The sequence below is a fragment of the Psittacula echo genome (assembly GCF_963264785.1).
Source record: "Psittacula echo genome assembly, chromosome: 17".
NCBI classification, from domain to species: Eukaryota; Metazoa; Chordata; class Aves; order Psittaciformes; family Psittacidae; genus Psittacula; species Psittacula echo.
In genome coordinates this window covers 4,057,152-4,072,375 of record NC_137753.1, presented here as the reverse complement: position 1 = coordinate 4,072,375, position 15,224 = coordinate 4,057,152, and the positions used below count along the sequence as shown (strand labels likewise).

The 15,224-nt window shown below is 40.7% G+C and overlaps 1 protein-coding gene across 2 annotated transcripts in view; it reads left to right on the top strand.

Annotated features, from left to right (window-relative positions):
• The window catches only part of KIF1B (kinesin family member 1B), a gene marked incomplete at its 3' end in the record, with an annotated part of 84,149 nt that overhangs the window by 55,633 nt on the left and 13,292 nt on the right, over window positions 1-15,224 (top strand). For both annotated transcript variants that reach the window (XM_080631393.1, XM_080631392.1), the window contains 11 exons: window positions 480-617; window positions 1,373-1,621; window positions 6,711-6,829; window positions 8,461-8,546; window positions 8,681-8,810; window positions 9,167-9,326; window positions 9,916-10,006; window positions 10,501-10,619; window positions 11,506-11,561; window positions 14,135-14,243; window positions 14,841-14,907. In XM_080631393.1, coding sequence (XP_080487519.1) covers window positions 480-617; window positions 1,373-1,621; window positions 6,711-6,829; window positions 8,461-8,546; window positions 8,681-8,810; window positions 9,167-9,326; window positions 9,916-10,006; window positions 10,501-10,619; window positions 11,506-11,561; window positions 14,135-14,243; window positions 14,841-14,907 — 1,324 coding nt within the window. The remainder of the gene's footprint in view (window positions 1-479; window positions 618-1,372; window positions 1,622-6,710; window positions 6,830-8,460; window positions 8,547-8,680; window positions 8,811-9,166; window positions 9,327-9,915; window positions 10,007-10,500; window positions 10,620-11,505; window positions 11,562-14,134; window positions 14,244-14,840; window positions 14,908-15,224) is intronic.

The following is a 15,224-nucleotide window of genomic DNA, read 5'->3' as shown; positions in this document are numbered from 1 at the left end:
TGAAGGATCTTGCAGTGGCAAACGCTTGTTTTCTTCACTAAAATAAATAGATAACTAAAAGCCCGTGATGGAATCCATTCACTTTTGAATTAAAGTGCCAACATTTCTGGAGTGGAATGCAAAAAACTGCCTAAATTACTGAGTAACTTTGATGCAAAAAAGGCAAAAAAAGCTATGCAGGTATTAGATGTTTAAGAAGAATACTCGGAAGTTTGAATGCAATTTGAAATCTACATAAGCTTCTGCAGTGACCTTGCCTTGTGTTTAGTGGTTTTAGCCCACGGAATTGTTCCCAGAATCCGTAATATGTCAGAGAATTAGTATAGTACCAAACTTAGGGGTATCAACTCCTCTGTTCTTTATTCTCTCTTTCCTATGTGTAATTTGGTATAGGTGTAACCAGGCTACCCCACTTGGTGTTCCCTGCCTTATTTTATTCACTCTCTATTAATTTTTAACTCCTGCTTTCATGTACACAGGCAGAGGTTGGACCTGATGCGTGAGATGTATGACAGAGCTGGGGAGATGGCATCTAATACGCAGGAAGAGAGTGAAAGCGCAATGACAGGCAGCGACCCCTTCTATGATCGCTTTCATTGGTTCAAGCTTGTTGGGAGGTATGTGACCATGATCTCAACTGCTGGTGCACTGGTGACTCTTGTCAGCTTCGGATGAACTTGGACTTTGGACGTGGTTATAAACTGTGTGGCCACTAGTGTTAATTGTGTCTGGTGTCTTCCTGGGATTTCTGATAGACTTGTAGTGAAGAGCAGAAAATACTCTTTAGAGTGTTGCCAGTTCTGGTGTAACCTTGTAGAATCTGATTTGATTGAACCCTTAGTAAGTTACAAGTTTAGTTTACAAAAATGTGGCTAGCTAAGTTCTATCTGAAGTCACTGTGTCAGAGCTGTGAGAATAATGAACAGTATTGGAAACTGAGGGGAAAAGTGGTCCAGGGCCTTGCTTTTAAGGTATGTGGTTCAAATAGTTTGGTCGGGCAATACCTAATATGTGATGGGATTCTTTAATGTTTCCTGATGTCAGCTACACCTTTACAGTATTTTCTATTTACAAAAATGCTACGTGTTGAAAATAAGAATTGTAGCTGTGTTAAATGAGTGTGTGCTCAATAACTGTGTGTTCAGCCATGTATATACTCACTTTTCATTTGCTTTCTGCTCAGTTCAAGGATGCCCTCCTTCCTGACTTTGTTAGCAAGCCCGCCCTTTACATTTCATTGCAGTCCAGATGGTTTGAAGCCTTTGCTTGTCGCTCAGGTGGTCTCTGTGCTGCTGGCAGCAGACGGCTGTTAAATGAAGCATTCTTCTTTCCCATCCCTCTGTTAATTGGTATTCCATTAACTGATATCTAGCTCCCCCATATTCCATGGCTGCGTGAATGAGCGTCTTGCTGATCGCACGCCCTCCCCCACTTTCTCCACGGCTGACTCCGACATCACTGAACTGGCTGATGAACAGCAGGATGAGATGGAGGACTTTGATGATGAGGCCTTTGTGGATGATACTGGCTCCGACGTGGGAACTGAGGAGGGATCAGACCTCTTCAATGATGGGCGCGACCCGTTTTACGACCGATCCCCTTGGTTCATTTTAGTGGGAAGGTTGGTGAGGTTACTGTGAGAACGGCCAAAAGGGACCAGCTCTTGCTGTAAACTGCAGTGGCTTTGCCTTGTGCTGCACAGAATTGCTGTCAAGCCAGCCAAAATATCTATATACATAAATTGAAATTGACAGAGAATGAGTATAGTTTAATATTAAGTTCTAATTTCCCATGTCAGAGGCCATGAAGACCTAAATAATGAGAAAATAACCCTGAGATGTGACAATGTGAGGAAATCTGTTTCTAGAGAACTGTCACAGCATAGAATGAATGTGGTTTTGCTTGTGTACAGTATTTGGGCATTTAGAGAATGCTCTATTTAGCCATTGCAAGATCACTGAGCTAGTACTGTAGTATGTAGTCATTCCATAGAAGAGAATTGCACAGTATGGTGGAAAGTTTTCTAAGTCCAATCCAATAAATCCATTTTTTGAAAACTCATCTAACATCCTCTGTCTGAGGAGAAAGGATGGCATGAGGAGAAAGAAGAATGGTCCTTTCTGGATGAGGAAAAGAGTATTCTTTGAGATGATTTCGCTTCTCAGGTGATGCGACTCTTGGTAGCAACTATTAACATAGTGAAAGGTCAAGTTGCAATAAAACAAGTGGTACTGTGCACGATTTCTTCACAGATCATCTTGCTCAAACATGTTATTCATGACAAGAAACATATTATTTAGGGACTTTGTTTCCTTCTCTTCTGCTCCACCTCCCCCAGTTACACCTTTTCCATCACTCTGTAAGCCAATCTATGTTAATAAGGGTTACCAGAGATGTTGTATAAAACAGAGTGCAAGGGCTTGCCCCCGTCCTTTTCTGTGATGAAGCAGGGAAGACTCATGGTCAGGAAGGTAGGTTCTTTTTGCAGCTTCCTCAAATGCAGGAAAGTTGCTTGCATTATTAGTGAAAATGAAGGGCTGAGTTTGTCAGTCTTTTACCAAGCTTTTAGGTCAGTTTAGCTGTGTTGTCTAACTTCATTCTTTGTCTGTAGTGGACCTATTTATAAGCTGTGCTTAAAAGTTGGAACTTCCTTGATCTAGTCTTTGAAACAGAAATTACAGTTACTAAAGATGCAGGAAATTGCATTAATCCTCTTTGATCTCTGTGAATTTGTGCCCTTATATGCAATGTCTAATAATGTGTTTTATAAAACTTAATCCTTTCAGATTAATCTGATCCACAAGAGTCAGTTTGGGAAAGCCGTCTTAACTGGCTTGGATGTGGTCATCAGCTAGTCACAGCATATGTGTGCTGTTTGCAATGACTGGGGCTGCTTTCTGGTACCAGTGCTGGCATCCCAGCACACTCTCCTGTTGTGTGTGTTCTTTTGGAGCAGGACCTTCAGTGCTTGGGAAAAAGTGAAGCTATTCATCTTCATTGTACAGACTCTTCAGGAAGCATAACACAAGCTGAGCAAATAGATTGTACAATGGAAACAGTCGTGCTTCCTGGCAGTTACACGACTTGCTTCCCATTTCCATGTATTAAAAAGAATACTGAGCTCTGTTTCTACAGACAGATGTACGAAGCTGCAGCAGTTGAGCCATGCAAGCAGCACATACTAAAGAACTCGGGCTGTAAATTGCATTGAGGAATGAAACTTCATTTGTGTTATCTCTGAGTAGACAGCTGAATGACTTTTCCCAGTTGTTGGTTTCTGTTCTGTTCTGTTTCTATTCTTGTTTTGGTCTTTTGTGCTGATTCTGTCACAGAAAGCAGTTAGGCTCCTTAGCACCACTGAGTAGAAACTATTTTGATTCCCCAGTGTCTTGCAGCATGAGAATTCTACTTCTGAACAGCGTGACTTACAAATATCAGGGGGTATGTCCATCTACGTAGATACTGTCTTGAGCACAAGGTAGCATTGAATTTATGACAAACCCCAAGTCCCTTAACACGTTAAACTGTGTACTGGTTTGTATGTTGTGGAATGTGTAGGACAGAAATAAAATAGGTTTTAATACTTTTTTGGGGGGTTATCAGCAGTAGTAAGTCCAGGGCATGAAGGAGAGGATGAGGAAGAGGAGCAATTCATCGTGTAGTTATCCAACTTCTTGGGCATCACAGTATTTCTTTTACTCTCTGTGCTGTGACTGTCTTATTTGTACCTATCAAAGAGAAGGAAAACAAAGAGCTGGTCCCTTTAGCCATCTCTTCTGGCATGCTGGGCTATCTTTAAGGCTGATTCTATTTCGTGGTGTGACATAGCAAGCATTTGCTATGTTTTTAAGGGAGGTGGGAAAGGACTACGGGGCATTTTATTTAAATCTTGAATTGATGTGTTTATTTAAAAACTATGTCATCCTTCTGAGTTCTGTTGGTTTTGTTTTGCCTTTTTCTTTTAAAGAAATTTGTGTTTGTTAAATTTAAGTTCTAGTTTTGTTGTGAGTATGCCATTTACCTCACCAATCTTTCTGCTAATACAGCTCCCCCTCTTTCAGTCTGCTGGGCTAAGGTGCAGGGGGACACTTGCAGATAGGATGTTGGGGGAGTGGGCGTGCTCCCAGATGTGGGAAGAGGAGGAGGAGAGCCTTAACATTTTATCCACTCCTAACTTGGTACTGTCTTGTGATGAAGCAGATGGAATGGCACGGGAAGGCAGGATTGCTGCATAAACCAGTTCTTTTCTCTGTACAGCAAATGTGCTCTCCATTCTACAGAAGAGATCCAGCATTATCGGCACCAAACAGGAGTCTTAAAACTTTTTGCATGATTTGCTTTTCTTCCTCTAAGTTAAACTGATTCCAGGTGACTGAATGGAGGGAAGTTAAGGACGATGAGAAATACTGTATTTTTCACTTGGGATGGTCATTGAACTGAGGTGACAGAATTGGATTTGCTCACAAAGCTGAATGCTCTGGCTGTCATGTGTTGAACAGCAGCTTTGGAACTTTAGCCATGCAAATAAATACCTGTTTTCATTTTTCAGGCAGTTAATGCTTTCCACCAGTTTGGCTTTGAAATAGGAATACTTCTGTAATGAATGCCTCTTTTAGTTAGTGAAGCTGTCGCATACATATCAATGCAAAGCTACGTGGATCCCTTTCTGTTGGGGAAAAATGTCCGTTCTCCCTAGCTTGAAATGTGGTTTTCAAACTGCGTGTGTTTTCCATATTGAGCACATGAGTACATACCTTCCTGAGCTCCATCCCTGGTCCAGTCCGAGTGAATGATCCCAGTTTGTTAGTGTGAGGGACTGTTTTCTTTCTGGTGGGATGCCGCTTTCTCAAAAAGCAGCACCTGCAATTGCAAAGTTAAAAATGAAAATCGTTTTTTTAGAGGAAAAAAAGAAAATAAATTAAACATTCAATTTTGTTACTTGAAATTTAGTCTCTTCTCCCTCCCTTCCCCTGCTTTATTGGTGCTTCCCTCACTTTGGAGCAGACTGAAGAGGAATTAGATCCTAATCATAGTCAAGTGTTACGTTACAGTTGTTCTTTTGTTGTTGTTGTTGTATGGTTTTGTTCATTTTTTGTTGTTTTGCTACTTTTAGAGCCTTATTAATCATTCTCTTCTCCTTTGCATTTTGTCACCACTTTGGTTTTTGGTAGCATTATTTTTGACCCTTTAGTTCACAACTGACACCTGTTTGACTACCTTGTCATTTCAAGAGAATTCATTCATTCTGGGAGCGGGCATGTGAACCCAAGGAGAAACACTCACCTTTTCTAGCTCTGGTCCTTAGCTGTGTGTCACAAGGAATTGAGTTTGGATCAGTCTTGCTGTGTTCACAGAACAAATTCCATAGTTGATGTCTCCAGACAGAGGCAGTGAACATCTTTATTTCTCTCTCAGTCCTCTTTTGTCATGCAGGACTTTCCCCTGAATATTAAACAATAACAGTTATCAATATGACTAATTAACTATACTTAATAATAAAGACTAATAAAAAGGACTGCAAGAAGGAAACCGTAAACAAATGACTGGTGTTTAGTGTAACTTAATATGTGTAAATTCATTAATTGCTTAGTCACTTTAAATGTAATGATTGGTGAAACTCTTGGTTAAACTTCAATGCATGTCAGTACTCTTCTGAACTCCGAAACAGCTCCCGTAAATCAAGCCTTTCATTTGTTCCCCTTACTGAGAGCCATTCTATACTTGACTCATTGGGCTTCTCAACATAACGTTTTCTCATCACACTGCAGTGTGGTGTTCTAAGAACTCTTGCAATTCATTGCAGAAGTTAAATAACTTCATAACATTAGTCTAACTTTTAATTAAAGATCTGTACAATAAAACGTGTTAACTTACTGTTCCAAACCAGACCCTGCTTGATTATAACTTCAGAGGGTAGTGTTATGGCAGGATCATCCAGTACTGGGCCTAAATGCTGCTTTTCCTATTGTAAATTGTAATTTCTAAGTTATTGCTTGAGAATTCTGTTGTGTTGCTTGGTTTGGTTTTTATAAAAAAGGAAATAAATGTAATACTCCTGAAGATATTTAGCTGTGAAGACCATCAGTCTTCCACTACCCATACACCCAGTGGATCTTCCAAGAAACCTAAGAGGTGACTTACGGTTTATCAGAGGTTTCTGATTACTCTCTGTATGGTGTTATCAAATGAGTATAGAGAGAGAAAACATTCAGTCAGTCTGTTTTGAAGGGTGTTTTTATATGTTCAGTAAAACATTTGAGGCTGTGTGAACACAGTAGATCAATTCCCTTTTTATTTATCACTTCAAACCACTCACAGGGTGGAAAACTCAAACAATTCTTTATAACCAGTAGTTCCTTAGACTTTTGTCATCTTGCTAACAGCTCCATTTACAACTGTGGTGCATCTAAAATTACCTTCTTTAAAGCCATCATCTTCAATTGTGTCCTTCATATGTTCTGTAACTCACTAATATAAGCCCTGTGTCTCCAGTATACTCTGATTTAGAGCATTTTGTGGCTTCACTTAGTTTTGACACTGCTGCAGAGCCCTGTGTGGACCGTATGGATACGTGGCCACAGTGCAGGTCTAATAGGTGGAGTAAAATAGACTGAAGATTTGAATGTCCCATTAGCCAACCAAATACTGCAGGCTGGTTTTGCAGATGTTTGCCTAATGCTGTTTGTGTTTTCTTTCCTTCCTGTTACCAGGGCATTTGTATACTTGAGCAATCTGCTGTACCCGGTGCCTCTTATACACAGAGTAGCTGTTGTTAGTGAGAAGGGAGAAGTACGAGGATTTCTGCGGGTAGCAGTGCAAGCTATAGCAGGTGAGATACTCTGAGCTTTATGTTGCACCTTTCTGGTATGCTATGAATAGCTGCAGCTTTAAAACATGGGCAAACAAATCAAACCTCTCTTTTCTATACTCAAACCTGAATAATTTTAGTGTTGTGAAGAACATTTGTTCTTTATTACGAACTTGCTTTTGATTTTTTTCCATTGGTGTGAATCATATGGACCAAGCATGAATAAATCTGGAAACAGATCAGAAGCTTTTAAAATTATGGTGTTGACCTCTGAAGTTTATATCTGGCAATTAATATAGCACTGCTTTTAAAGACAGTGAAAGGGCTAACTACTGTCAGTAGGTCTAAAAGCTAAAAACTGAATGAAGGTTTTCTTTCTGGCCTGCAGTATGAGCATAGTATAAAGAGAAATCAGCAGCAGTTTTCCCTTTCATTGCCTCACTAAAATGTGTTGAAACTTAGAAGCTGCTTTAACATACTGTTTAATCACCAAGAATTACCAGCTTTTCAGAAGAGAAGGGTAGATACATGGGGATGGTAACTGCTTCATCCAGCTTTGAACTGCTGTTGTATGTGTGCCAGAGCTCAACTGTAGTCTGCTAGTCAGTGGCTAATACACTTTTCCAGTATGAGGTGAGCTAGTTGAGTTTTACTGCTGGTAGTTAGCCATGTTGTGTCCATGCTGGTGAGAGCACAGATGCTTCCCGTACTTTGTCCTTTCTAGCAGTGGCTAACTGCCAACATTTCTGTATTCTTTAGGTAGGGTAACCCTGGAAGTTTCGCTCTCCATGGGAACCTATAATGAAATCTCAGACTCTGAAGAAGTGTAAGAATCGCTCTGGCAGGGACTAAACCAGCAAGTGAAATCAAATCTATTTAATGTGTACCAAAGTCCCATTTCTAGTTTGGTTTGGTCTCCTTAGCATTGACCAAATATTTCCAAATAAATACTCTATTTATCCATCCGTATAAATAGAATACACCATGCCTAATAGAAATTTAACTGGGGGCATCTCTTGAAAGAAGGCCATGGCATTATTTGGTCTCTAAGCAAAGCTTTGGAACACATTCTGAGTCATGGAATTTCTCCTGCAAGCATGTATTTGCTGTGGAAAAAATACCTGGTGTTTAAGCAGGCCTCATTCGTCTCCACAAAGAGGAGGAGGTTAAATGGACAGGCTAAACAGACAGAACCACCCTTCAGACTTATAAGCATGCACTTACAATGCTTGCTAGTGTTACTGCTTAGTTCAGGGCTACAGAATTTTAGATGGCAGTTTAAATCAATGTAAGTATCCGCTTTCATGTTGGTCATTGCATTATGGGATGTTAATTTACTTCAGGTATAATAATCAGAAGTAAATAATCAAAATCAGTGTAAAGCTGTTTTGCATTCAAAATTCTTTAAAGTTAAGTATATTCATGATGCATCTTCAGAGCTTGTCTTGTTGTTTTCCCACACTTGAGTTCATGGTGGACAGATTTCTGCTGTGATTCTTTCCAGCTCTTACTCTAATCTGATGTTGCCTGACTGGAACGAGGCCTCTTCTGCTTTACGGACTGGTTTCCATTGTAATCAGAGTTTCCCTGTAGATAGCTCTGAGGGTTTTTCCCTCTCCTCCTATCATTGCTTTTTCCTTTCTGTTTTTTAGCTGATGAAGAAGCCCCAGATTATGGATCTGGCATTCGACAGTCTGGCACAGCTAAAATTTCATTTGACAATGAGTATTTCGATAAGGTAAGAAGTCTTAAAATTGACTTAGGTTTCCTTGAGTGCAGCAGTTTGTGCTTCTAAATAAAGAATAAGTATTGTGGGGGAAGAAAGGGATGTCAGAACCAGTCTGCTACATGCCGCTTCATTTAATGTTTCAGAGTGACTTTTCTTCGGTTGCAATGACTCGCTCTGGGCTGTCATTGGAAGAATTAAGAATTGTGGAAGGGCAAGGACAGAATTCAGAGGTTACAACTCCTCCAGAGGAGATCAACAGAATGAATGAGCTGGGTAAGGAAGAAATGTACAGTAGTTTTGGAGAACTGAAGGGAAATCTGGAGCACTTTCCGTCAGTGATAGAAAAGGGTTCTGAGTGTCCTTCAAGAATACAATAGATAGGGAGAGGTGTAACTGATGGGTTGCATGTGGTACATGCTGGAGTTATGCAATTGAAGAACACTTGAAATGTACAAAAACTGTTCCCAGGTGTTTAGATCTTTTGATTATGGGCAAATATTTTGGGCTTAAACAAAAAAGTGTGATGGGACTAAACTGTTCCTGAAGGAGTATTTTAAGAAAAGAAAGGGCAGAGTGGGAGGAGAAAAAGAAAAAAGTGGTTTCATATGGGATGTTTGTGTCTCCTGTAGACTTGAAGTCAGCCACTCTGGATGGGAAGATGACTATGGAAGGATTCACTGAGGAAATTGGTGATCACTTGAAACTGGGCAGTGTGTTTACCTTCCGTGTGACAGTGCTGCAGGCCAGCGGCATCCTTCCTGAATATGCAGATATTTTCTGCCAGTTCAAGTAAGAATTTGTCCTTATTTACACTACCAAGTAGTGGTTTGATAGTGCAAATAATAGTGGGCAGTGGGGGTCTGATGGAAAGCTTTTTGCATTGCTAGCAGTGTGGTATGGAAGAGAAAAACACCTTGTTGGTTACTTTTCCTGTACGAGCAGTACCTGCTTTGTGTTAGGATGGTGTTAGGGAATTAGGGTTTGCAGAAAGGAATTACGAATCACGGTGGACTCTGCAGAGACTAGCAGTAGGTATCTTAAGGTTTTGCTTTGTAATGGCTTTTAAGGTGAAAAAATTGGTATTTGATTGTGCACCTGCTCAACTGGAATGAAAGCTGTAAGATCCTTGAGTAACTCAGTAGCTCTCAAGTAAGTGTGTTTTGGCTTAGTCCCTTATGAAAGGGAATGACAATTAGCAGTAATGGACACAAAACAAGCACAGGAATTGTGGTCTCAAAGACTTGGGACTCAACTCTGTGAAGTCCTAGCAGAAAATATACAGGTTTCCTTTCAGTGTAGGGTTCACAGCGCAGCAATCTTTACTAAATGGCTCTGTGGAGGTTTATTGTTGGGTTTTTATTTGTTTGGTTTTTTAAAGCTTTTTACATCGACACGATGAAGCTTTCTCAACAGAACCCCTCAAAAACAACGGTCGAGGGACTGCCCTTGGGTTTTACCATGTTCAGAATGTAAGTAAAACTTCACATGAATAATAAGTGCCTGTTTTAGCACTGGGAGTTGTTTGTATTCTTGTTATAATCATGAGAGGTGTATGGTAAAAGGGGGAAAGGGGAATATTAAAAACAGACAGCAGGAGGAGTGGTCAGATGGATGATATAATCCCCAGTGGAGAGAGAAGAAAATACAGAATGATTATATGTGGCAGATTTAACTCTCCTGTTTCACCTCTACTTCCTGCCTTTGAATTCTCCGTTTCCTTCGCAGGATGCTCAATGAAAGCAATTTAGAACTCAGGAAATAAAATCTGTGTGAATAGCAGTGCTTATGATCTCAGATGAACTGAATATATCTATTTTTATGAACTGTGTAATACTTCGGTTATATGTAGCCTGATATTGAGACTTTCATTTTCTCCTTTATCAGAGAGTAGAATTAATGCCTAAACCAAAAAGGAATTTCCTCTTTGTATGTCTCATTTTCTTTCTTTTACTTTGCCTCCTAGATTGCTGTGGAAGTGACAGAGTCATTTGTGGAGTACATCAAAACCAAGCCTATTGTGTTTGAAGTCTTTGGGCATTATCAGCAGCATCCTCTCCATCTGCAGGGACAGGATCTCAACAGGTATTGTTCACTATTCTGGCATACAGGCTGTTTGTGATCATGCTCAGGTGAGCTTTGCAGTGTGGGCAGTACTCTTTCATAGTGCTGATATTATATAGGCACACCCTCACAAATAGGATTCCTGAGTTGAGGTGGTAAGAGAGCTGGAACCAGCCTATTTACCCAGTGTGTGTGTTGTTAGTGAGTGATGGAATTGTTCTGCCAGCTCAAACATGAAAAGCTGTTTTGCCAATACAGCTGTATCCACCCTGCACTTTGGTGGTAGAATATTGTATTCAGAACTAGAGTGGTAAACCTTAACAGTGCTCCAGGATGCAGTGTATTCTCATGGCAAGTGCCCCGATACATAAATGTCAGATAGCAAGAGGACAGACAGACATTATGGGAGGAGAAAAAGGATTTTCAACCTCTTGACATCCTAGTGCCAAAGTTGCTGAATTTTTGGAATGGTGAAAGGATCGCTAGTGTCTAAGTCCTCAAAGCTTAAGAGAAGAGGCTGAGGAAGCAGGTGCTGATTTTAAAAGGAAATGCCAGCTGAGTCTCGTCCTTTCCCTTAGGTTATTTTGGGAGATGTCTGTTACCTGCTTAAATTTTCAGTTCAGAATAGGGGTAAAGTGGTTGGAAATTGTGAATATTTTTTTACTGACAGCTAGGATTAATGAAATTAGAATAGAAAAAGGACATAAGTCAGTCTGAGACATGTGCTGGGTCCACTTGTTTTCCTGGCAGGTGATATTTACCTGTCTTTGTGGGATGGTGAAAGACAAAAATGGGTGGAAGGACTGTACTGGGTGTCCACGTGTACATAGATCCACATGTGTGTATTTGTATATATTGTTTATGTTTAGCTGCTTCTATATGGATAACTCTCTTCATTTCTCTATAGCCCTCCACAGCCTTCCCGAAGATTCTTTCCTCCTCCTATGCCACTCTCAAAGCCAGGTAGGAACAGTTCTCTAACTCTGTACATCACATGTCTGCTACTGAACGTTGTGATGTATTCCTAAGCTATTCAGGACACCAAGAAATGTAATGGAGTGGATGTTGCAAAGGGCACTGGAGCTACCTTTGCTGGCTGTCTTCCCTTTTATGTGTTCTTTTCAAGCTCCTCTTGCAGGAAGTGCCTCTTGATTCATTAAAGGGTAGAGTTTCATTCCTGAAGAGTTGACCATCTTCCATGAGATCTGGCTATGGCTCTTTATGTGCTTACTGAGCACTTGACTGAAGATTTGCTTAGTCATTAACTGCTTCATCTTTTTGCTCTCTTAACATTCTTGTTTAGTGGGTCAGTCTCATTGAAATGATCCTTGGTTTTCTTTGCTTATTTGTAATACTGCATGCTGAACTCTTGTGCCTTTAATTTCATTTCATCTTTTAATTTCCTCCTTCTCCAGCTTTCTCTCACCTGCATATTTCTACCATCCTTTTTTTGTGTGTGTTCCATTCCCTTTGCAGACCATGAAAGAAAAATTGAGTTGATTAGGTATCTTATGTCTGGCTATGTAAACGTGCATGTGCTGAACACGCTATCCGAGCATGCCAACGTGCTTGCGTCCTCTGCCGTGGCTGCTTTCCAGGATGGAGCTGACCAGCTGCCACCTTTTCTGTTTCTGCCTGTTCCCAGTTGTCAGAGTGAGCGGGCTCCTAAACGAGATGGTTAGTAGCCAAACTTGATCTATGGTAGATGTAGAAGTAGTTCCACAATGTGCTCCAAAATTCCTTCTTCCTTTACTGTGTAGTATTCTTGGGACTAGAAACTGCCATGGTTGTAGTCATGGAAGGATGATGCTGTGCTTAAGTTTAGGGCTGTTCTAGAGAGAACCTTATAGAGAGTCTGTAAAGTGCTAGGCTTCACAGATTTTTCTGTGTCGCTGGATTTATTCCCTGAAACTTCCTGGATCTTTGGGTTTATTTATGTATTCTGTACATAGTTTTGTGATATTGGGATGAGAGATGCTATGTATGAAAAAACAGCTATCTGTAGAGAAAAAGTTCTGCTGTGTTCTACATAGGTTTCCTTTTTGCTTGTGTTCTTTTTTTTGCCACTAACAATGCTGTTCCTCACAATAAGAAACCCAACCAACCAAGCAAAGAAACCCAACCCACACACTGGTTATTAACTGTGCCAGAGCAAGTCCATGAGAACTTCTAGAACTGGCTTTCATGTTTAATTAAATGTGTCTTTCTGTCATCTTTCTCTTCTGGTGCTTTTGAGTTTCTCTGCTCAGCAGTAAACTTGAGTGACTTGTGTGTTTGTTCCTCTTGCTATCAACGGCAGAGTCCAGCTGTAATGAGTTCACATGCTATGTGATATGATGGGTATAAGAGAGTGACTACTTTGAGTAATGAATGGGAAGAGTAAATGGTGACGCTGAAGCTTGCTACCTAGCATGATGGAGTTGTGGTACTGTAAATAACTGATTATTGTAGAATCTGTCTCTCCAAGGAAGCTGCTATTCTACCCAGAAAAGAAACAGAATTCTTTTTTATTATTATCATTACTTTTTTGAAGAGACTGCACACATGCGCACAGTCAGGAACCTTTTCCTCACTGGCGACTGTTCTGCGTACATAGAGTTGTGAAGATAGGAGAACCTAAAGAACACTTGAACAGGGAAGAATGGGGCTTGAGGGTCTAGAAGGGAGAATAATTATTTGGCTTAATAAAAGCAATGAGATTAATATGTGAAAGGAGGAAAAAATAGAAAATCAATTGTAGAGTTAGAAAAGTACCTGTCACAGTGCACAGGAACTAAGCTTTTAATATGTTCCCATTTATAAAAATGAGTGAACAGATAAGTCATGTAATGATAGCTAAAAGCTGTGGTGTGTGTGAAGGAATATCAGGTTATTTCTAGATTTTCAGTTGCCCCATTCAGTTTTTTAGCATGGTTTATCCCTATGTTTGCATGAAAGGAATTAGAAAGGATCTGGCCAGTAGTAATCACTAGTGCCAAAACATAAGTAGCTCAGAGACATACTTTGGCAGGATTATGCCTCTGGAATAAGTCTTGTTCAACTTTTTTACATACACATTATCTAAGCTGGCACAGGAGTCGAGCAGTTTGTAACATGAAGAAGAGAGGACGGAAGCTTTAAGTTCCTGATTTTCTTTTTCTTCCTCCCCCTTTCCTTGTGTGTGGAAGGGGAAATGTACTTCATGGGTGAGTACTGCTGCAGATTAGCAGACCTAAGCAATTCTAAATCACCATTAAGCCAAAAAGAAGCTGGTGCACATTGGGAAGCCTCTTCTTCTGTGGATCTAGGAAGACTGCATATTTCTACAAGCTTTTTGGATACACTTTTGGTTCATTATTTAACTTTTTTTCTTTACTAACTCAGATTTAAAAACCAACACTTTGATAAATAATGATTGCTGTAAGAAATCATTTTCATGGGAAAAGATGTGGTCTGCACATATATATAGGATCTGGGATCACGGAAATGAGCCCTTGGGTAAGCTTCACTTGTTCAGTCTTTGTAAATACATTTTTTCTTTCATTTCTTTCTTTAAGTGCCAGCTACGAAGCTCAATCCTCTGAGCAAACACAGCTTGGGCCAGAGTGTGAGCAAGTACGACCTCCTCGTGTGGTTTGAGATCAGTGAATTGGAGCCAACAGGAGAGTAAGTCCAGTATTCATCTTTGATGCTTTAAGAACAGTGATGGATGGGAGTTTGATCTCTTACGCTTTGCTCCCCTCACACCAGGCTCATGTTTAGCAATTGTTATCGGGCAGTGGCCTGGCTGGTTTGTAGTTACTGGGTGTGAATTCAGCTGGCATTTATTGCCCCCATTGGAACGGACTGAAGAGGTAGAATGGTCTTTCATGATCCTGCCACTTTGAAAAGCCCCATGTACACCAGCTGAGCAGGTGCGGGGAAAACTTACCCTACTTAGGCCATGAGTTCAGATTCTTTGGGTCACTAGAAACTTTATGCTCCAGGCCCTATTTTATGTTCACCTCTGCCACAGAGAAGGGTTTTCCCTGATAGGTCCTTAGGGATTATACTGAAAGCAAGTCTCACAGAGTTATCCAGAAGTAATGGAAGTACAGTATATAATACTTCTGTATTTCACTGATACTGTGGTGCAATAAAGAATCCAGTCTGAGAGTCAGTAGAAACACTCTTGTTTCTTCAGTTACTATGTTGAGGATGCAGAGTAAATTTGCTATGCTAAAGCATATCTTTCCTGCCTGTTGATTTCACTGTCTCACACAGGTATATTCCTGCTATTGTGGACCACACTGGAGGCCTGCCCTGTCAAGGGACATTCCTGCTTCACCAGGTACTAATGAAGGCTGTAGAACAGCAAGTTTCATCTGAGGGGGGTTAGGAGGCTAATGACTGGATTTTGCATCTTTCATGTGATCCTGCCCCTCTGCTCTGCTCTCGTGAGACCTCACTTGGAGCATTGTGTGCAGTTCTGGTGTCCTCAACATAAAAAGGACATGGAACTGTTGGAACAAGTCCAGAGGAGGCCACGAGGATGATCAGGGGCTGGAGCACCTCCTGTATGGAGACAGGCTGAGAAAGTTGGGGCTGTTCAGCCTGGAGAAGAGAAGCTGCGTGGAGACCTCAGAGCAGCCTTCCAGTGTCTGAAGG